Source organism: Rattus rattus, chromosome 5 (assembly GCF_011064425.1).
Source record: "Rattus rattus isolate New Zealand chromosome 5, Rrattus_CSIRO_v1, whole genome shotgun sequence".
Taxonomy (NCBI): domain Eukaryota; kingdom Metazoa; phylum Chordata; class Mammalia; order Rodentia; family Muridae; genus Rattus; species Rattus rattus.
In genome coordinates this window covers 104,247,092-104,268,867 of record NC_046158.1, presented here as the reverse complement: position 1 = coordinate 104,268,867, position 21,776 = coordinate 104,247,092, and the positions used below count along the sequence as shown (strand labels likewise).

The window sequence follows — 21,776 nt, the reverse complement described above, 5'->3', positions numbered from 1 at the left end:
ACACACACACACACACACACACACACACACACAGAGTATTTCCTTGGTTTGGTGTAGGGTTCCTTCTTTGCTTTTGTTCTGAGACAGGCTATCATTCTCTAGCTTTGCCTGCCCTGACTCATCACCCTAGAACTGGGGTCACAGTTTACACCCGACTGTGTCTCTTCCTTTGTATCCCACTTCTCTGATGCTCTACCAGTGAAATGCTTCTTCAAAGTGCTCCCTACTGCCTGCAAGGCCAATGCAGCACTGCAGGCCCTGCTCCTTTCCAGGTCTACTGCCCAGGCCACCCCGCCCGTCCCTCTGCCTCTTCACTGTAGCTTGAACTCCCCGTGTTCTACCAACAACACTCACTGGAGTCCTGGCAGAGCGTGCTCTACTGAATACACAGAATGAGAGAAATTGACCGCAGTCTTGAGTATCTGGGTTTTCTGCTCAGATTCAAGGAAATTGTCAAAGCCTCGAGAATACTGTGCCAACTTCTCAGCACATTCTACCACCAGTCAAAGAACCAGTTCCATACTGACCACAAACTGACAGGAGCTAAAGAACGTGGCTGAGTGATGGCTCCCAGCCAGACAGGCCTTCCAAAGAATCACTGTATACTTTTCTTGAAGTGTCATGAAAGCTCTACCTTACTGCTTTTCATATTGCCACAAAGGGCTGAGGCTACAGCAAAGCAAAGCTAAGCAGTGCTATCCCCCTACTGCGACACCCCGTGTGACTGCCCATAGCATTGAGTATTGGCGTCACGTATTTTATCCCTCAATATAACAGACATACAATATTTCTGGAAAGTTTTAAGCTATGAAATATGTGTAAAATATGAAAAATTTTGTGCCCACTAAAGATTCCTGGTCACTTTGTTAATTTAAGAATATAAAAATGTGCTTCGCTTAAAAGTATCATTTACGCAAGCAATGGTTATAAATCTCTATTGAATTTGCTTCGAATGTTTTTCATTTTAGTTCAAATGCTCTACAAGACTCCAACTTTTAATGAATCTAAATCAATTAGTTTTTGAAAACTGATGGCGAGAAAGAGTCAGAAGGAGAAACATTCAGAGTAGAAGGCACTGTCACTATTAAAGCAAAATGAATAAAAATCACCTCCTGGGTTCGCTGTACTTCCCTGCGATAACTAGGTCTGAAGGACGCAGACTCACACGAGTACTTCAGAACGTGTGTGCTAGCCCTCACAACCCTGCTCTGTGGATTCCTTTCTAATGCTTCATTTTCAAAACTCTCCTGGTTAGCCAGTTCCCACTGTTGCTCAAAGCAAGTCTGTCCAGGTTAAACACATGCACTGGCCATTTTTACCAGAGAGTCTATTAATGAAAGCATTTCCACATAAAAATGAAATCCATTCCTGTGTTGCCAACAATGGCAGAATGGATCCACACTGTAGGGCCGATATGATTAACAGACCCAACTTATGTTCCTAAGCACAGACAGCCATGCAGTCACATCCCTGTGTGCAGCCTCTATGCCTGGCTTATCTTCATCCCCACTTTTCTACAAGTTTAGACTTAGATGCAAATATTCACAGAAATGAGATCTAGAATATATTCCCCACTGTGATGAAGTCTTTCAGCTTTTTTTTCCATTATGTAAAAGAGAGAAAATTCTTATAGTATTTTTTGTTTTGTTTTAGTTTACAACATCTAGTTTATGTGCTATGTAAGTATAGTAGTGAGTCTATATAAGTATATAAGTGAGTAGTGTAAATGTAGTCCTTACACTTACTCCAACCTAAATACACATACTTAACATTTAGAAGCTGTTATTTGCACAAGACAGTGAACATGTAGTACTTGTCTCTGTGAGCCTGGGTTCCATATATTTCCTTGCAAATTCCATGGCTTCAGTTCTCTTTAAAGCTGAACAAAATTCATTATGCATGTGTACCACACATTTTCATCATCCATCCATCTGCTGAAGGACACCTCGGCCAACTCTTGTTATTGTGAGTGGAGCAGCAGTATGACAGATGTGCAGGTGTTCCACAGCGGCTGCACCAACTCACTCCTCAACCCCACAGCAGTGAGCGACTAAGGCTCTCTCTTCCACACAGCCTTGCAAGCACCTGTCACTCATTTCTTGACGATAGCTATTATGCCTGGGGTGGGGTTAAATTGCAAAGTATTTTTATTTGAATTTTTCTGATGGCTAAGGATGTTGGACATTTAGAAAGACATTTATTGGCCATTTGTACTTATTTGAGAACTGTCTGTTCAGCTCACTGGCCCATTTACTTATTGGCAAGGGTTTTAATGTTTTTCAGTTCTTTATTTTAGATTAGATGTCTCTCCACTTTCTGGAATCTGGCTAGCAGAAGTTCTCTCCCATCCTGGAGGTTTTCTGGTCATTCTGCTGTTACTTTTTGCTGTGGGAAAGCATTTTAATTTCAAAAATCCCATTTGTCAATTTAGGGAAACTAATTCTTTTTTGTTTTGGTTTTTTGTTTTGTTTTGTTTTGTTTTTTTCTTTTCTTTTTTTCAGAGCTGGGGACCGAACCCAGGGCCTCGTGTTTGCTAGGCAACTGAGCTAAATCCCCAACCCAGGAGACTAATTCTTGTGTTATTTGAGGTTCTATTAGAACTAGAAATAAAGCTAGAAATGTCTTGCTATACCTAGAAGCATTTTCCCTTATCAGTTTCAGCATTTCTGGTTTTTAAAGTGGTACTTTTAACCCAGTTTGAACTGATTTTTGTGCAAGGTGAGAGAGTTACATATCTAACTTAACTCTTCTACAAATGGATGTCCAGTTTTGCCAGTACTGCTTATTGAATTGATGTCTTTTTTCCAGTTCATGTTTCTTATACCTTGGTCAAAAATTAAGTGCATTGGGGCTAAAGAGATGACTCAGAGGTAAAAACACATTGTTTTCTTGCAGAGGACGCAAGCAAGGTTCCCATCCACATCAAGCAACTCACAGCGCCTGTACCTCCAGCTCCAGGGAATCCATCCAGTGCCATCCTCTGCCTCTCTACGCGTCTGCCCTCTCATCCTCAGAGCTCACACACAGGAACACATGTATCTTCCTAGAGGTTTCTTTTTTAATTACGTGGGAAGGTTAAGCACACATGAGGGCAGGGGGCTGTGGAGGCTGGTAGCTGCACCTCCCAGTGTTTAAATGTGTAAAGCTGCCATGCTTACTGACCCTGAAGGGGGGGAGAAAAGTGCGCTGGTTCTGCAGAATCATCTGAAGACCTGCTCTTCCACAGTCAACAATGAATGTTGTGTGTTCTCCAAGAAGTCCATCTACTTAAAACTAAACCTAAGTGCAACTCAGAAATTCTACCAGTCCATCTGAAAGGCATGTCATGGATAAGCCACAGTCATCATCCTCTTTTGAATGAAGCTGAAGAAGGGGAAGAGGAACCAACCATTTTCTTAAAGGACAAATATATATGAGAACATGGACGACCAGAGATGTGAGAGACAAGGAAGGTGCCCTGCACAGCAGCCATGGACCTGGATGTTACCAACTCTGTTTGCCAAATGGCATGTGTTTGTATTGCCTTCTTATAGTCTCTTTAACAATAAATGTGGCTTTTGGGTTTCATAGCTGGGTAAGACTGAAGATGACTTTTCTCCTGCATACAGATCTACAACTGGCTTGCTTTGACATATGCACTTGTGCAAAAGTGGCACCAATGTCACGGGGTAGCCAATCACTTCTGATTGAACTTAAGGCTTGCTCCACAAGATGAACCAGTACTTGAAGTAATTACTGGGTCCAAGAACCTAATGCTAGACAGGCCATAGGCCCTGGGGGAGAACCTACTCTATTATTCTGCTGAATAGACATATTATTGAGCCAATTCCTAATTATTTAGTATTATTATATCCATAGTTTTCTGCATCTCTTAACTCATACCAGAAACACTTCCTTCTTTAATAGAGGCCATTAATAGAGACCCACAAGTCGTCAGGTTGAAGAGAGTAAAAGACCACAGAATCCTCAGCATAAATGGGACATCTTATGATAGTCCTTCTTCCCAATGTTCATTGAGAAAGAAGAGGTACAGAGAGTCAAAGAGGCAGAGGCAGTACAGGACTAAAATGAAACAGTGGGTTCCAAACACAACAGGGAAGCTGTGACATCAACTCACAGCAGTTGTGACAGCAAGTCGCACAACAGCTGTGCAAACTCAAGTCAGATAAAATCTCAGCATGGAGGGGGAGGTGGACTCGATGCCCCGCCTTTACCTAAGAAGTGATTCGCAATTGATAACTGCTGGGAAGCGTAAAGTCAATTTTCTTGAAGTCAGATTTAAGAGTATGGCCCCTAGCTGTTCAGCCACGCTTCAGTGTATGGCCAAACCCTCCAAGAATAGTAGAACTTGGTGACTTAGTTGGGGTTTGTAGTTTGGAGTATTAGTGTAACTGTTGTTACATTTGGTTTGGTTTGGTTTGTTTTCTGAGGCAGAATCTTACAGTGTCACAACAGCTAGCTTGAAACTCACTAGGTAGAAAACCTGAGCTCTGCTTCCCCAATACTGGGATTAAAGGCATATATCACCACTTCAGTATTTATTTTAAAAATTAAAAAAAAAAAAAGACAAATTTGGCTGGTTAAGGGGCAGAGTCTGACTACTATCAAAAGACATGCCATTAAATTCTCCAAGAATTAACTGAGAAAAAGGAACTGTGCCTGCTTTTAACCAAATTAAGTCTTATTTATGAGAAAATTTGGTTTTTAAAATGTGTTTTAGCTATATCATCTTGGAGAGCAATGTGTACCAAATAGCCAAATTCAGTTGCCACCTTCAATGACAAAGAACCTTTAAACACATATGGAGTTACACGGTTAAATTCCAGTTGTATTTTAACTGGGTTTGATGGCACAGGCACATTATCCCAGCACAGGCTGGAGGGTGGCAAATTTCAAGGCCACTCTAGACCAGTTCCAGGCCAGCCTAGGGTACAAACAAGGTCTTCAGAAGACATCCTCAAATATAAGAGGTTCTGAATTTGATTAAAAACTTCAGCTACAAAAGACATGCCCCCTCTTCTAGTTAGCTCTCTGGAGATCTCCCCAAAGGGCCTGCCAGTCTCCCTACCGCTTCTGAGAGACAGGCCAGCTCCCGGACTCTTCCGGGTCTTTGGAAGAGAACAGTCACAGCAGCAACCTTCACATGCATCACACTTGTTCAAGGTCAGTGTGGCTCTGGCAGAGAGGCTCCAATTCCGTGCTAAGACCCAGAAAATAACATTGTATATGTCTGGAGTCTCCTCAGGACACCAGCACTTACTCATTAACCTCAAGATAAAAACACAAATGAGTCAGCCCTCAGGGAGAACACGAGTTGCCCACCCTCCAAAGAGGAAGTGTGTCCCAGCAGGAAATGGTCATTGAACAGGCACTGCTTTTGCCACATGTGCATACTGACCAGATGCTATGAAGTTTAATATTAGAACATCTCCCTTCATAATTTTAGTAATTATCTCAATGAGTAGATTAATATTTAAAAATCTAAATCTTCATTTAAAAAAAAAGTTCAGGGGTTGGGGATTTAGCTCAGTGGTAGAGCGCTTGCCTAGGAAGCGCAAGGCCCTGGGTTCAGTCCCCAGCTCCGGAAAAAAAAGAACCAAAAAAAAAAAAAAAGTTCAACCTCCAAATTTTACAGGAAGAAAAAAACAAAAAACAAAACAAAACAAAAAAAACCCCAACTTTCTTTTCCTAAGTCACTGTAGCTGTACTCTTCCAACTTCACAGCCTTATAAAGCAGGAGTCAAACAGAAGACTCTGATAAGAGCTACAGATGCATTAATCTACATTACTCAGTCCATAGGAGTCAGTTAATACCCCACCCAGTTAGCAGAATTACAGAAGTAGACGATGATCAATACAGAGACCCACAACCAATAGGGATGCAGAGAATAGCAGACTTTGGAACACTCAGCCCTAAACAGTACAGCTGTATCCCACCCTCCCCTAGACAGTACAGCTGTATCCCACCCTCCTCCCACGGTTGGGGAATTGCTGCAGAAGAGACAGCATAGCCAGAGGCAGAGGATGATGACATTTGTTTAACATCTATCTCCACTTTCAAATTCTCTTTCATCTGAGACATGAACTGCATCCATCTTGTTAACTTTTGTGTCCCTAACTGGCTGACATGAGCCTAGAATGAGCATCTATTGAAGGAATGACTACTCTGTCCCAATTATTTCTGTCCACCTAACAATATTTTACAAGTGTGGGGATCCCTCTACATACCTAAGAAGTATAAGTGCTACAAATTGTAGAGGGATCACTGCTTAGCTTAGAAATTAACAAGTCAGGTAAGGCTTCTTTGAGGGTGATCTAGAAATATTTCAAAAAGGGCTAAGAAAAAACAAAACAAGACTATCCTTAACATGTGGGAAGAGTGATGCCATACCCTCATGACTGCAGGGGATGCTAGGAGATGCTGAGGTAAGCTATACCAGCCTTAGGCCTAACAGAGATAGTCAACTATGGAGGGAGGACACTTAATAAGAGATCAAGAAATAGAGCTGGTTCCCATTAGAGAACTTTCACTAACTACCAGGGTCCAGGAATCCCAAACTGCCAGTGTGGAATGCTGTAATCTAATACCATAGAACTTCAGCCTGGAGGCCTGTGGCCTGAGCCTTGGACCAGGGCTGGACTATGCAGCCAGCACTTCCCCTACTTGCATGGCAGAGATTGCACAACTAAAAGTTACATGGGTAGCAGGTGAAGTACCCAGCCAGCCTGGACTGCCCTTCTCATGGCAGAGAATACAGGCCAGGAAAGGGCACACAAAGAAATTCACCTGAACTGAACTAGTCTCCTAAATGGAGGAAGCCCAGCCTGTCCATCACCCCAGCCAACAGTCCGCCATGCTGTCAGTAGTGCTGTAGTCCCTGCCTGGACCACTTCCTTCCTGCACTATATTCCACAAGCTACTTTTCCTGTGATGGTTGAAAGAGTAAATTCCTCCACTGCCTGACAGTTCCTTCCCAACTCCTAGCAGCTCAACTCAGTTCAGTAAACAAGGCTTCTTTTACTTTATTCCAAAGCAATGGAGAACTTTGGGGAAGTGGTAAACAAGGGGGCGGGGGATACTTCATCAGGTAAAACGTGTAAGCTGTCATGCTAGCCATCATTTGCAGAATGAGTGGGAAGCAGATTTAAAGAGTGGTACAGAAGAGCACTGGGGCTACCACACACCATTGACCGATGGAAGAATAGTATGATACGCTAAAGGACAAAGCATGACCCATTACTCGGTACCTAGGCTTTTAGGGTGGTAGGGGCCTGAACTCAGTGTGGACATGCTGACATGAGAGGTCTATAGTTTTTTTTTCAAATAGAGATCTCTGACAAGGAATCTACACCTTGGGAACTCAGCCAAGATGGCCTACACAGAAGACTCTCCCAGGAATTCCTCAGCACAGAGGGGGAGCTTCTAGTGTAGGCGGGGACAAGCTCCTGTAGAGCCAAGGAGCTCCTGACCCAGAATCCAAATCCTGGGTCCAGCCTGCCTTCTGCATGTTCCTGGTCATGCCATGTACCATTCTGGGCACTGTGTAATGGGTCATGTCTTTGTCCTTTAGTGTATCACATTGCTCAGTAGTGATTACATGCTACCTGTTTCCTATTTGCCTCTGAATTGTAATACCACTCTCTCTAGTCCTATGCCCTGAACCCCTTACTATGACTGCTGCACTGTCCAATGGTGACTCAGTAAAGATTCCTTAATAGATTAAAGGCTTAACTGCCAAAGGCTCTAACTGTAGAACAGAGAGCTGCCTTGCCTTCTTCCGGGTAGGTAATTCCTAGCAGACCTATAGAGAAACCCGCCCTTCTGAGCTCACAGGGCTGCCGCCACACCTATATTCTGAGTTGCTGGTAATGTCCTAATCACAAATGAACTGTCCCTGTTCATTGGTACAAATGTACCAAGATCCCTGTTGGGAAAAATAAGATCAGCTGTTGTCATTTCCTTAAACGTCTATCTTTACCTATGGAGTTGATCTTAAGGAAATGTCTGCTTCTATTATAGCCTACCCATCACAAATAGCCACTGTCCTGTCTTCCCCAGGATGCCCCCCCCCAGAGGACTCAGTTGTGAACTTCATCCAGTTTCTAAAGAACAAGAAGAGAACAGAAGATCCATCTGATGGTTTATCTGCTTGGAATCAGTCTGCTTTGAATGCAAACTTGCAGTTAGAATGCAGTGGCTGCAGTCAGGGTACGCTCTGAAGTAGAGGGAAAACTACAAACCATAGAGGACAAGCAGGGTCCAACAGGCACACTGCAAGTTCCGCTGGTTTGCCACATCCGTACCTTTGCCGCCAGCCGACACTCCATCACCCTGACGTTGAAATGTGAAGTGGCTGCCTTGTTCATTTCCACACAGCTGTTGGCAATCACGAAGACTGCTCCACTGGGGAGCTTCACATCAGTCGCTCTCAGAGGACTAAATTCTATTAACTTGGCCTATTGGAAGAAAAGCGGCAGAGGAAAGAATAATTTATTAGGATTCAGAAAAACATTCAAGCTTTTATGCACTCATTTTATCTTAAGAAAGTCTTCTCTGAAAACACTGCATTCATTCAAACATTGTTTACTGATAGCCAGGTGTTGCACTAGGCACAGGAGACACATCATGAACAAGACAGGTGCTGCCTCTGCCCCCCTGGAGCCCACAGTTGCTGAAAGAAGACAGAAAATTATGTCTCCACATTGTTAAGTGTCACAGTGGTAGCACTGCAAAGTTCAGGGTCTTATTCAGATACTTAATAGAAGGACATAATCAGACAACTTAGTAGCCTTCACAAAAGGAAGGGCACCCCAAAGATACGTGAAGGTGTCAGAAAGAAAGAAGAGCTTCTGTATGTGTGGAGAGACAACAAATGATACAGGTGTGGGTGGAGTTCGTACACTGACCTGGCTGAGCACAGAGCTTATAGAGTGAGAGGTTAGGATGGGGCAGAATGGGAGGAGTTGGTTGGTGATGCACTTTGCAAGGCCAGAGAACAAGGACTCTCTCCAGACCGTGAGCCTTACACTAACATCAGAACTCCATCACTGCGTGTGCTTGCCAGTTCACACTAAAACACCTAAAGTGCAATTGTAGTGTTAAATAAATTTCCTCAAACCTCATGTCTTTGGCCTAGAAGAATCAGTGAGAATATATTCTTTCTTAATCAGAAGAACCCAGGTGTGCCTGGAGGTCTGACGCACAACTAAGATCTTAAAGAATCTATTTTGGAAATGGGCAGTTCACAGGCAAAAACCCAAACCTCTGTCTTGCCTGAGGAGCTGATAGCCAAAAGGAAGTGGTACTGGACTGGAGAATTTATTCCTGGCCTGCCATCAGCATTCTTCCTCCCACCACCAAAGCCCCAAAAATGTTGACAGAGAAAAATGACACCAAAGAGTAATTTACAAAAAGTGGGCTGTGCATATATGTGGTAAGAGAACTAACATTTGGGTTTGAAGCCAACGTAAGATTATGAAACACCACAAGATGAAGTGATTTCATGCAAGGTCAGGAAAGGAGGTCCCCAGGAGGGAATTGAGAAATCTCATCTCAACAATGAGATATGGGGAAAAGCCTAGACACATGAGAAAAATAAGTCTGAAATGTGCTTCTGGATGCTTAAGGTCAAGGAAATCAATATGAAATAGAACATTCACTCACTACTGGACCTGAGTTACGAGATAGTTGGGCAATGGGCTAGAGTCTGAAGGAATAGACTTCCCATAACCACACATGCTGGGGCTGCAAGCCTTCCCCTCCATTGACATTTTCCGAAGGCGAAATTTCCAAATGACTCAGTGCTACTTACAGTTCCTTCTTCTGCAAGAAATGATATGGACTGGTCCATGCCTCCGCCTTCGGTGCCTATGTAACGCTCACTCTTGGCACAGATTTCTGCAAGTTCCACCTGGGAAAGCAGACATTCGTTTGTACTGGGATACAGTTGCAACCTATTTTTCATGCCAGATATGTCAATTAGGTTTGAATTCCAGTACCAACTCTGGTCAATTACATAGCAACTGAACAGAAGAATGTGCCCTTCACAACAGTTCTAGACTACCATTGAAGCCAGCAGGGAAACTTACCAAGATCAAGTGACAACTCCACGGTGGGTCTAGAATGAGAGTAGGGCATGTATGGTGTTTTTCTATCCCTAAAAGGCTCTGTCATGCTACAGCATCCCTCATCTTTCTGAGGACATTGTCTCTCCTCTTCTGGTACTAATTCATTTGCACTTGTTTCCAGACAGTGACAATGACGATTCCAGTGCCTCCAAAGCCAAGGCAGGTCAGAGCTTCCAAGCCAAAATAATGTTGCTCTTTTATATGTCACGTAAGTGTGAGGATAGAGCTTCTCATTCTAGGTAGAACCATGATGAAGAACCTGGATGAAAAGGTGTGGTCCTGGTCCATAGTGAAAATGTTAAGGGACTGTTAGTTGCTTCCTACTGACTGATTAATGATAAGTTCAAAATCTTCACCTTGTATCCAAAGCCTTCTAAGCTTGCAACCAAACTGAACATGAAATTGTGTTATTTACCATTCTTTTCTAAGTAGGGGTGCATTCCTGACCAACTCACACATAATTATACAACCTGGTGCTATTTCATGCTTCCTATACAAATCCTAATGCCACCAATATCCAGGTCATTGGCCACATAGATGAGCAGGCTGACCACTCAGATCTTCTGCCATCACAGAGGCTTCCTGAATTCCAGTGCCCACTCTGGTGTCCTACTCCTCTCAGCCTCTGCAGCTCTGACAGTGGCACCCTAGTTACCCACGTTGCTCTTCGGTTACACGTTCATTCTTCCGGGGCTTAAGTCAGGGTTTATTGCTCACCTGTCCCATTAGATGTTCAGAGTGACGGTGCTGAAGCACTGGTGTACTATGCTCATGTCTTGCCCTCTTGCTTACCCACATCATCTCAATGTGGTACACACGTTCTTCTAGGCTTAGCTCTCTGCTCACCTCTCCAGTCTGTTCTCCCAGCACTATTCCAAAAACACCTTCAACTCAGAAACGTGGAGCAAACACTGCCTAGAACTCACCTGTACTCAGGACTCTTCTATCCCCCTTTCAACACCTCAACACTCCCAACTGCACACACGCCACAGAATTCCTCTAAGCTCTCCCTACATATAACATTATGGTCATTGTGAGTCATGCTTTAAGTGGACTTACTTGTCCCTCTCAAGCAGACTATGGGAGTCCATGAAGCACTGTAATAGCTACTCTTGGTTCTCAACTTGAGTAGACCTGGAATGAACTACAATGTAGAAACGGAGGGCACACTTGTGAGAGATTGCTTTCGCTTGGTTTGAAGTGGGTAAATCTACTGCTAGTCTAGACTTTTGAGGTGGGAAGACACACCTTTAATCTGAACCACACCTTCTGCTGGAAGCCTATATAAGGACATGGAAGAAGGAAACTTTTACTCTTTGCCTGTTTGCCCTTTGTCTTGTCAGCAAGTCCATTCCTTCACTGGCATTAAAGCCTTACTCCTTTGGGATTCCAGCACATACTGAGAACCAGCTGAGACATCTTGCCTTGTGGACTAAGCAGTTACTGGATTCTTGGACTCTCCTTTCACAGCAGTCATTATTGGATTAGCTGGACCACAGCCTATAAGTCATTCCAATATATCAGACAGATTGACAGACAGATAGATGATAGACATACATACATATAGATACATAGAGACATACATAAATATATAGATAGAGAAGAGAGAGATTCATTCTATAAGCTACTACTCTAGAGAGTCCTAATATAAGCACCTATACTACAGTCCACTTAAGTAATCTTTTCTAGATCAGGGTGCTTATTACTGGCCTTTAACTGCAACATGTTTCCACTGTGTCTCTTTATCTCAAAATACTGTGAGTCTATGAGAGATAAGCTGTGGTATTCCTCAGTGTCACTATCTTACATGCTGCCAGGTATGTCCTAAAAACTCAATAAACTGTTGCTGCTTCCCTCCCTTAGAAGAGCTGTCCAAATGCCATCTGACAGTTTCAGCAAGTGTTATGCTCTTGTTGGTCATGTGGCTTCACTAACATTAACTTTGCCTGGTGACATGAGGTAAACCTGGAATTTTGGCATCAAAGGCATTGCACATGACCGATGGTACACACAGCCAATGGTCTGTCCATAATAGACACATCAAAAAAAAATTAGTGACCAAAAGGTCAAACAAAACATGTTTACCTGGAAAATTCAACAGCAGGCCCACCCACTTCCTCGGTGCAGGCTTCCTTGGTGGCCCCACTACTTCTGAGACCCCAGTACTAAGTGGTGGGGAAAGGGGGAGCAAAATGAGTAAGAGATATAAAGAAACTGGAAACAAAGGCTAAAAGAAAGCCAAATCTGACAGAAGGAAAACATCTGCATACGTCAGACAGTGAACAAAATTAGTTTAGCCCATAGCCCAAGCCAGAAACTATAACCTGATCTCAAGGAGTCACCCTGCACACTCAGGGTCATGTGGGCTCTGCCAAGGTACTTTCCATCCTTTAAGATGCTGGAAATGGAATCATTGCACATCTTTCAAGAATTTAATCAACCAGAGCAGCTCAGAAAGGCACTGAATTGATGTTTCTAATTTCTTAAATTGTGTATGATTTCCATAGAGTCCACAAAACTAAGAAGCTGTCATAAAGCATGCTAGCAGATGCTATGGGGACATGAGCGTCCTGGAGGAAACTCACAGGAAAGTCCGAGTGAACTCAGGAACCCAGTTGCCCAGTAAAGAGCAAGTTCACATTTTCCACCACACTTGGGCATCTGAACTTCCCCAATTTCCCTACAGCCATGAACACAACATAGAGCCTGAGAGTTCTCAGGCAAAGCCAGCAAAGCTTGAGCCTAATAGGACTTCCTCTCCCTCTTCCCACAGTTTCCTCTGCTCTTAGACCTGTGCACTCCAGGAACTGGCTCCTCCCCAGCTAGTCTCTTATGGCATTTGATTGTTGCACTCATCCTTCCAGAAGACAACTGAACTATGGAAGCTTTGCTAACCTGTGGGTAAAGGACAAAGCAAGTGTTTTCCCTCAAGGAGCCAAACCACTGATCTTATCTGTAGGTCTTCAAAAGAACACAGAACTCTATTGTGCTAGACAGCTTCTAGTTACCCTCCAAATCAGCTCTGCGCCTATCTTCAGCCTGTAGTCTACTGAGAAGGCTCCCCGGAGGAGGCTGCCCAGGAGTGAAGCACCAGCATGTACCCTGCTTCCCCTAAGATTAGGGGACATTTGGAGGGACAGGAAGGAAGGTCATGCCCATCTCTAACAAAGTCACTTTCAGGCCCCAGGGCAGTCACAGCTCAACTAGTTCTGGTGAAATAAATTGTCCTTTATTCATGCTTTCTAAGCTAACCCGGACACGGTTGGATAAGGTGGAAATCCTAATGGCTCCCCTGCCTCTTCCTCACCTCCAATAAGTCCTCAATGCTCACTTCCTGCAGGCTTTCGCTGACCTTCAGAACACTGGTTATTACTGGGAGAACCACTATCCAGCTCTTCCCCCACAATGGCAAACCCCTGGAAGTTCCCTGCCATGGCATGACCCCAAGGTGTGTCTGAAAGAAGTGATGTGAACTGCTTTGTTTTGCAGCATGGCTCGCAGCTGTGAGTGACTGCTGGATCTCTAATGCACAAAGAGGAAACTTAGCTTTTGTGGGTTGTTTTTTTAACTACATAAAAATTTGTCTGAGGATAATGGCAGCTAATTCTCAGAGACAGTGTGACAGGTAAGTACTGATCTTGATAGTCAAGACTGAACATTTCTAGGAAGTACAAAAGGAAAGGGAACAAGGAGATCAACCACTAAAACAATTAGAATCTTGAAGCAAACACAAAGCATGTTTCTCAAATGTAAATCTAAAAACCTGATTCATCACAGAAAAGATAAGCACACTGCACCTGGTATCCAGTAGAGAAAACATGAGCTAATGAACTCAGAGAAGGTTCTAGTTAAGAGTGTGCCACTCTAAGAACATCAGAGGGTGTTTTTTGAGGGCAGAGGAAATCTTAAGCTGGCTCCCCAGCACTAATGAGAGGAAGACAGAGACCCTTACTCCCTTGATCTGCTGGGCTGCAGAATGAATGCTTTGTGAAGTGAGCCAGTTTGGAGATGAGGACATTGGCAGTAGGTCAAGATGAAGACCTCTATGTAGGGGAGTTTGAGTTTCCAGGCCCATGGAGATTCTGAGAAAATGTCTACCCATAGACTTCACCCAGATCTCAACTATCCCTGTCCATACTGGATGGAGAAAATCTTGTCAGTATATGCCCAATCTCAGATATTTCCCCAGATGATGTCCCTGGGAATGCAAGTACATATGTCAAAGACATTCCATTACCATGGCTTAATCGATCATGAGATGCAAAAGGAGAAGGAGCCCAGCCCACTCTGTCACTTACTGAGCTCTGCAGGTGCAGCCTGTGGCACCTGGGAACTCCAAAACCCAGACCTGCTGAACTGAGGTACATTGTTTTGAATAGCCCCGCCCGGTGGCATAGGTTTGTAATCCCAGTGACACTGGAGGCTGAGCCAAAAATACTGAAAGTTCAAGGTCTGTCTGCACTACAGAGTGAGTGAAAACTCATCACAACATAAAAAAAAAAAATTAAGTAAAAATTGGAAAGAATGCAGAGGCTCTAATACTGTGGTAGAGCCAGGCTCAACCCTCAATACAGAAAGGAATGCAGGGAGGGAGAAAGGAAGGCGGGAAGGACAAGCCTTCTCCAAATGATGTCTTGCTCTATGAGACATTCTTTTTTTTTTTTTTTTTTTTCCGGGGCGGGGGCCCGAACCCAGGGCCTTGCGCCCGCTAGGCCAGCGCCCTTTCCCTGGGCTAAACATTCTTTTTTTTTTTTTTTTTTTTTTTAATTTGAATTTTTTTTTTATACATTTCGATGTTTTTCCCTTTCCCGGTTTCCGGGCAAACATCCCCCCCCCTCCCCTTCCTTATGGGTGTTCCCCTCCCGACCCTCCCCCCATTGCCGCCCTCCCCGCAACAGTCTAGTTCACTGGGGGTTCAGTATTAGCAGGACCCAGGGCTTCCCCTTCCACTGGTGCTCTTACTAGGATATTCATTGCTACCTATGAGGTCAGAGTCCAGGGTCAGTCCATGTATAGTCTTTAGGTAGTGGCTTAGTCCCTGGAAGCTCTGGTGGCTTGGCATTGTTGTACATATAGGGTCTCGAGCCCCTTCAAGCTCTTCCAGTTCTTTCTCTGATTCCTTCAACGGGGGTCCTATTCTCAGTTCAGAGGTTTGCTGCTGACATTCGCCTCTGTATTTGCTGTATTCTGGCTGTGTCTCTCAGGAGCGATCTACACTTCTGCACTTCTTTGCTTCATCCATCTTGTCTAATTGGGTGGCTGTATATATATGGGCCACATGTGGGCAGGCTCTGAATGGATGTTCCTTCAGTCTCTGTTTTAATCTTTGCCTCTCTCTTCCCTGCCAAGGGTATTCTTGTTCCCCTTTTAAAGAAGGAGTGAAGCATTCACATTTTGATCATCCGTCTTGAGTTTCATTTGTTCTAGGCATCTAGGGTAATTCAGGCATTTGGGCTAATAGCCACTTATCAATGAGTGCATACCATGTATGTCTTTCTGTGATTGGGTTAGCTCACTCAGGATGATATTTTCCAGTTCCAACCATTTGCCTACAAATTTCATAAACTCATTGTTTTTGATAGCTGAGTAATATTCCATTGTGTAGATGTACCACATTTTCTGTATCCATTCCTCTGTTGAAGGGCATCTGGGTTCTTTCCAGCTTCTGGCTATTATAAATAAGGCTGCGATGAACATAGTGGAGCACGTGTCTTTTTTATATGTTGGGGCATCTTTTGGGTATATGCCCAAGAGAGGTATAGCTGGATCCTCAGGCAGTTCAATGTCCAATTTTCTGAGGAACCTCCAGACTGATTTCCAGAATGGTTGTACCAGTCTGCAATCCCACCAACAATGGAGGAGTGTTCCTCTTTCTCCACATCCTCGCCAGCATTTGCTGTCACCTGAGTTTTTGATCTTAGCCATTCTCACTGGTGTGAGGTGAAATCTCAGGGTTGTTTTGATTTGCATTTCCCTGATGACTAAAGATGTTGAACATTTCTTTAGGTGTTTCTCAGCCATTCGGCATTCCTCAGCTGTGAATTCTTTGTTTAGCTCTGAACCCCATTTTTAATAGGGTTATTTGTCTCCCTGCGTCTAACTTTTGAGTTCTTTGTATATTTTGGATATAAGGCCTCTATCTGTTGTAGGATTGGTAAAGATCTTTTTCCCAATCTGTTGGTTGCCGTTTGTCCTAACCACAGTGTCCTTTGCCTTACAGAAGCTTTGCAGTTTTATGAGATCCCATTTGTCGATTCTTGATCTTAGAGCATAAGCCATTGGTGTTTTGTTCAGGAAATTTTTTCCAGTGCCCATGTGTTCCAGATGCTTCCCTAGTTTTTTCTTCTATTAGTTTGAGGTGTCTGGTTTGATGTGGAGGTCCTTGATCCACTTGGACTTAAGCTTTGTACAGGGTGATAAGCATGGATCGATCTGCATTCTTCTACATGTTGACCTCCAGTTGAACCAGCACCATTTGCTGAAAATGCTATCTTTTTTTCCATTGGATGGATTTGGCTCCTTTGTCAAAAATCAAGTGACCATAGGTGTGTGGATTCATTTCTGGGTCTTCAATTCTGTTCCATTGGTCTATCTGTCTGTGAGAGACATTCTTAATAATGGGGTAGACAGGAAAAAAAATCATATACAGAAAGGGAAGGAAGTTAACAAGTGTCAAATGTGTTCTAAGGACTAAGCTATCTTGCTTAATTTCCAAATGTCAGTACTATAATCACTAGATCAGAGAGAAAGGAAACTGAGGCTCAAGCAAGTCAGTAAAATAACCCAGTCTGATGCAGGACAAGGAGGCTGGACCAGTGAGCACACAACACAATGCCAGCTCACTTAATGGTTCCAGTTACATGATGTATGTGTACAATCAAATAAAAAGAGAGATTTGGCGGAGTGGATATGGGAGGAGCTGCAGGGAGGGAAAGGAGGAGAGGAGGTGAAGTCATTGTTTTTACTTAACATGCTTAAAATATTTTGCTGTGAATCTGATACCTTTTTTGTTTAAAAAAAAAAAAAAAACTTCCTATATTTTGATTGCTTTCCCCTCCCCCGTCTCCTCCTAGAGCCTTGCCACTTTGTTCCACACTGAACTTCACATTCTCATGGTCTCTCAAACAAAGCTAACAAAAACAAATGCAAATCAAAACGAAAGAAAAATAAGACAGAATAAGACAAAAACTCTACCAAAAAATGGAGTAATTAATTCATTAAAAGGTAGAAAAATCCCTTCTTAATGGACTGAACAGTTGGGAGCTTGCAGGCCTTTCTTCCTATCATCCAACTCTAGAAATCGTCACAAAGACATACATCCCTCTTACCTAGCAGGATGACCTCCGAGTGAGGCTTATAGGCTGCCATGACTTCTCCCACCTACATACAGCGCATAGGACAGACAACCCTTGCAAGTTTAAACACTTTCCAGGCACTAATAGCAAGTCCATGAGAAAGGGTTTTATTGCTAAGCAGACTTTCTAATGAAGAAAATGAATCATGGAGAGGTCAGGTAAACTGCCAAGGTCACCCACTAGTAAATGTCAGAGCCAGTACTTGGACTGTGAGCCTGGCTTGGGCTTACAAACAAAATCCTCTTCTTTATCTGTAAGAGAAGGATACGGGGGATGACTCAAGAACCCAAAATTCAAAAGAGTCAAAAGGCTTCTCTCCTTGCAATTTGTCACAAGGACAATTAATTGAATCCCTTTTGTTGTTTAAAATGTTAAAGGGGGTGGGGTTGGGGTTTCTGGGAGGAGGCAGTACCCACACACAAGGTAACTATTATTGGAAAGACGGGAAAGATAATTGGAAAAAAAAAAAGAAATTGTGGGAAGACCATAGGAGCAGGAGCCTTGCCAGACTGATGGAATTAGACAAAAATATGACCCAAGTCACTGCTACTAAATACCAGTGGGGCCCCAAGAGCCTGTGGTAAGGGCTGGTCGTGCTTCCTTGGCTGGCAGATTGCTTATTTTGGCTCTGACCTTCCCAAAAAATGCTCAGTAATGATGATAATACGGGATTGGTGGCAGGCCTGCGATCTCTGTGGTTTGGCAAGCATGTCTTAGAACTGCATGTCCTTCCCTGGAGACCTTCCCACTGTGTGGGGAGGGCTCTTCAGACTGAGTTTTCAGCAACACAGTCTTATACCACTCTTATGAACCAAAAGGAAGGATCACTGAGTGTAAAGTTGGGACCCTCCAGCGCAGTAAGGGCTGCAGGTTACACCTAGTAGTTTTCCTGATGTGAGCTAATGCTACAGATGCAAACACAAGCCAGCCAGAAAATACCACTCCATAGACCACAATCTGAAGCCCCCAAATGCAGAGCTACCTACAGACACTTTCACCCTGGAGAAAGGACTCTGTGTCAGCACAATGGCATGAAGTGGGGAGAACCAAGGACGTATTAGAGGAAGGGAACTGACTTGACTAAGCTATGCTCAGGTGTTATATGGAAAGCAAGTGCTGCAGGCCATTACGAGAGAGAGCCAGAAGAGAGCCATGCCTGCACTTGTTTCAGAAGGCTGCACAGGTCTCCTTCGTGGCTGTTGAGGTTTGACTGTGGTTTGTCACAAGAAAATACACACCGAGTACTGGTCAACAACTTAGCAGTGGCAAAGCCTTTAGGAGACACTACAAGTCATGGAGGCTACATCTCCATGAGTGGAGGATGCTTTTCTTGTGGAATGGGTTAGCTACCGCAGGCATCTGTCCCACTTTGCACAGTAGCACCACATATGCCACCCACCAAGTTATGGTACAGCATGAGTTCACCCCAGACACAGCTGCCCAGTCTAGAGCTTCCGTGTGTCCAGGACCACAAGCTGAATAAACCTCTTTTCTTTTTAAATTACTCAGTCTCAAATATTCCACTATAGCAACAGAAAATATCCTAAGACAATTGTACTTTGTATGCTCCAAAAACTCTGCATGATAAATATAGTTTACATTTAGGGATGACAGTACCTCTTCTGAAAATGAGAATGATTCTGCTATTTTGACTATGAAACCAATATAACTTTCTTTGCTTGACTTCTAAGGATTTCAGTAAGTTGGTTAAAGAAATGTTACGTTAAGAAGAACGGTTGAAGCCGGAGAGACGGCTCAGCAGTTAAGAACACTCAGCGCTCTTAGGGGACCCACGTTTGTTCCCAGCCCCGTGTGACAGTTACAACCATCCACAGCTCAGCTGCAGAGGATCTGATGCCCTCTTCTGATCCATAGGTCACCACACACATATATGGTGCCCTTATACACATGCAGGCAGACACTCGGATACATAAAACACAATTTAAAAATCCATAATGTGCTTTCAATTTTTCTTGCCTTTGTCCTGTTTTTCAACTTTTGGTTCATGACCTTATTGAATGTATGTTCTTGGTTATATAATTCATAGACTTTCACATTAAGGGGGGAAAAGATTGTCAGTATAAATATAAGAGAACACTGAACCCTCGCAGACATCAGATTGGATAGCCATGCAGAGCCAGGGACAAGCAGGGGCACATTCTGAGGCGGGGTGGAAGCAGTGAGCAGCAGGAGTCTACGCAGGGCTGCGGGCTTGAGGTTGGCTTGGTTGCATGGTGCTCTTGCTTTAGTCCACCTGGCTGCTCTCCTGCTGCTCCCTTTAAAACGGGAATGTTGGCTCAGCGTGTCTTAGAAGTAGGTCCCTTTCTTTTTTGACAGAAACTCACAACCAAGAGTTTACCTTGATTGATGAATTTCTCCACCTCTTGAATCATGGATAAAAGTGGCTTTGGCAATCAAGACAGTGGCATGAAGGACACAGACTTGAAAAATGCTTGTAAGAGCTAACGGTGTAGTTCAGGGAGGCACCTGCCCCTGCACTGAATCCCAATTTTAAAATAAAAGAGAGAAAGGGATGAAAGGAGGAAAAGAGAAAGACAGGAGAGTGCAAAGGAAAGATGAGAGGGAAGGGGGGAGGGAAGGGGAAAGAAAGAAAAGAAACTGGACTTAGACTTTTCCCTCTGGCAGTACTTGGCATCCAGAGACTTCCATGTAAGCAAGCCAGGGGGGCTAGGAAGATAGCTGTGTGCATAAGAATGCTTGTTAAAGCAAAAAAGACCTGAAACCAAATAGCCAGCACCCATGTAAAATGTTAGTCATGGCTGTACTTAACTCCAGCACTGGGAGCACAGACAAATAGATCTTGAGAGTCCACCGCCAGCCTAGTGAAGACCGCAAGTTTCATGTTCAGTGAGAAGCCGCCTCAGCCTAGTGAAGACCGCAAGCTTCATGTTCAGTGAGAAGCCACCTCAGCAATCAAGGAAGACAGCACTGTCCTGCCCTGCTGTGTGCACGGACACTCACAGTATCATCAATAAAACAAGCGGCCACGCGATCCAGTCACTCCATCACCCCACTGGGAACTAAGCCTGAACCAGTACCCTGTAACTAACCTTGAGAGCAGATGAGCTTAGCCAAGATGAACAAAGTCAGTGTTGAGCCAGAACCTGTTTAAATGGTTAGTCTAAGCCCTAAGCTGTGGACAGCAAAGGCTACCTGATAATAGTACCTGCCTTTGCACTTCAATTCACCTACTTAAAGTGAGTATTTCTTTCTGAATTAAGCTGGTTTGAATTACTTATTTTCCCTTACTAGCAAAAATCTTAACTCACATATACCTTTCAAGATATTTTATCTTCACAGAAGCCCACAGAATATTCAAATATCCAAACAACTTTAAACATTTTGCTCTATTGAGTTTTTTAAATGCAACTGTCCACAAGTTACCTATTGCTATGATTCACTCTCCAGAGGTCCGAGTACTCAATGTGGTATCTAACGCAGGAGGATGTGGGGCCTATAACTAGTGGGGCTTACTGGGAAGTAATTAGATCAGTGGTGCTCACCCTTAAGAGAACAGATAAAGTTCTCTTGAGACCCTAGTTAACTCCTATGCAGTACTGTAAAAATGAAATCAGATATGAAGGAAATCTGACCCTACATCTTGCTGGTGTTCCATCATGCCATGTGATCACATGCTCTCCTACTAGGAACCCATCTGTCATGCTGTGATGTGCCCTAAATGGCTGTGGCCAGAGCTGAGCTACAGAACTGTGAGCTAAGCAAGCCTCTTTTTAGTGAGCCCAGTATTTTGTTATAGCAATAAAAAATGAACCAAGACACTCCCATGCACACGTGCACACGCGCGCACGCGCACACGCGTGCACACACACACTTTCCCAGCCTCCTTGACCCTTCTCTTCCATAGTGTATCAACTTTTAGATTGTGTGTGCTGCCAAATTAACTATTGCATGTCACTTCATAAGGAGAGATTCATAATGAGCCTGCCTCTTGCTTCTGTCATACATCCCTACTCAACTTTTGTTTCATAGTCTACACTTGTCAGAGTGAGTTGATTTTCTCAGTCCACCATGTTCCCCCTGCCCTAGTCTCTGCAAATACTCTTCCACCTGTACTTATTTAACAAATGTTTATAAAGTGGCAACTGTTGCAAAGCATTATTATTACACACTAGTTTCTGAAGGACAGCAAAGAGAGAAAACAGTCAGGCACTGTGAACTCCCCTCACCCTGAACTGCTTTGTCAGTAGGACTGAATTAAACAGCTTGCTTCAGGGAACTTTTCCTGCATTTCTGGCCTCTGAACTCCAAACT

At 43.7% G+C, this 21,776-nt stretch overlaps 1 protein-coding gene across 3 annotated transcripts in view; it reads right to left on the bottom strand.

The window, feature by feature from the left end:
* Positions 1 to 21,776, bottom strand: part of Galk2 (galactokinase 2) — a 116,473-nt gene that overhangs the window by 35,585 nt on the left and 59,112 nt on the right. For all 3 annotated transcript variants that reach the window (XM_032904125.1, XM_032904124.1, XM_032904123.1), the window contains exons 6-7: positions 9,813 to 9,911; positions 8,305 to 8,457 (exon numbers count right to left, since the gene is read on the bottom strand). In XM_032904125.1, the coding sequence (XP_032760016.1) occupies positions 8,305 to 8,457; positions 9,813 to 9,911 (252 nt within the window). The remainder of the gene's footprint in view (positions 1 to 8,304; positions 8,458 to 9,812; positions 9,912 to 21,776) is intronic.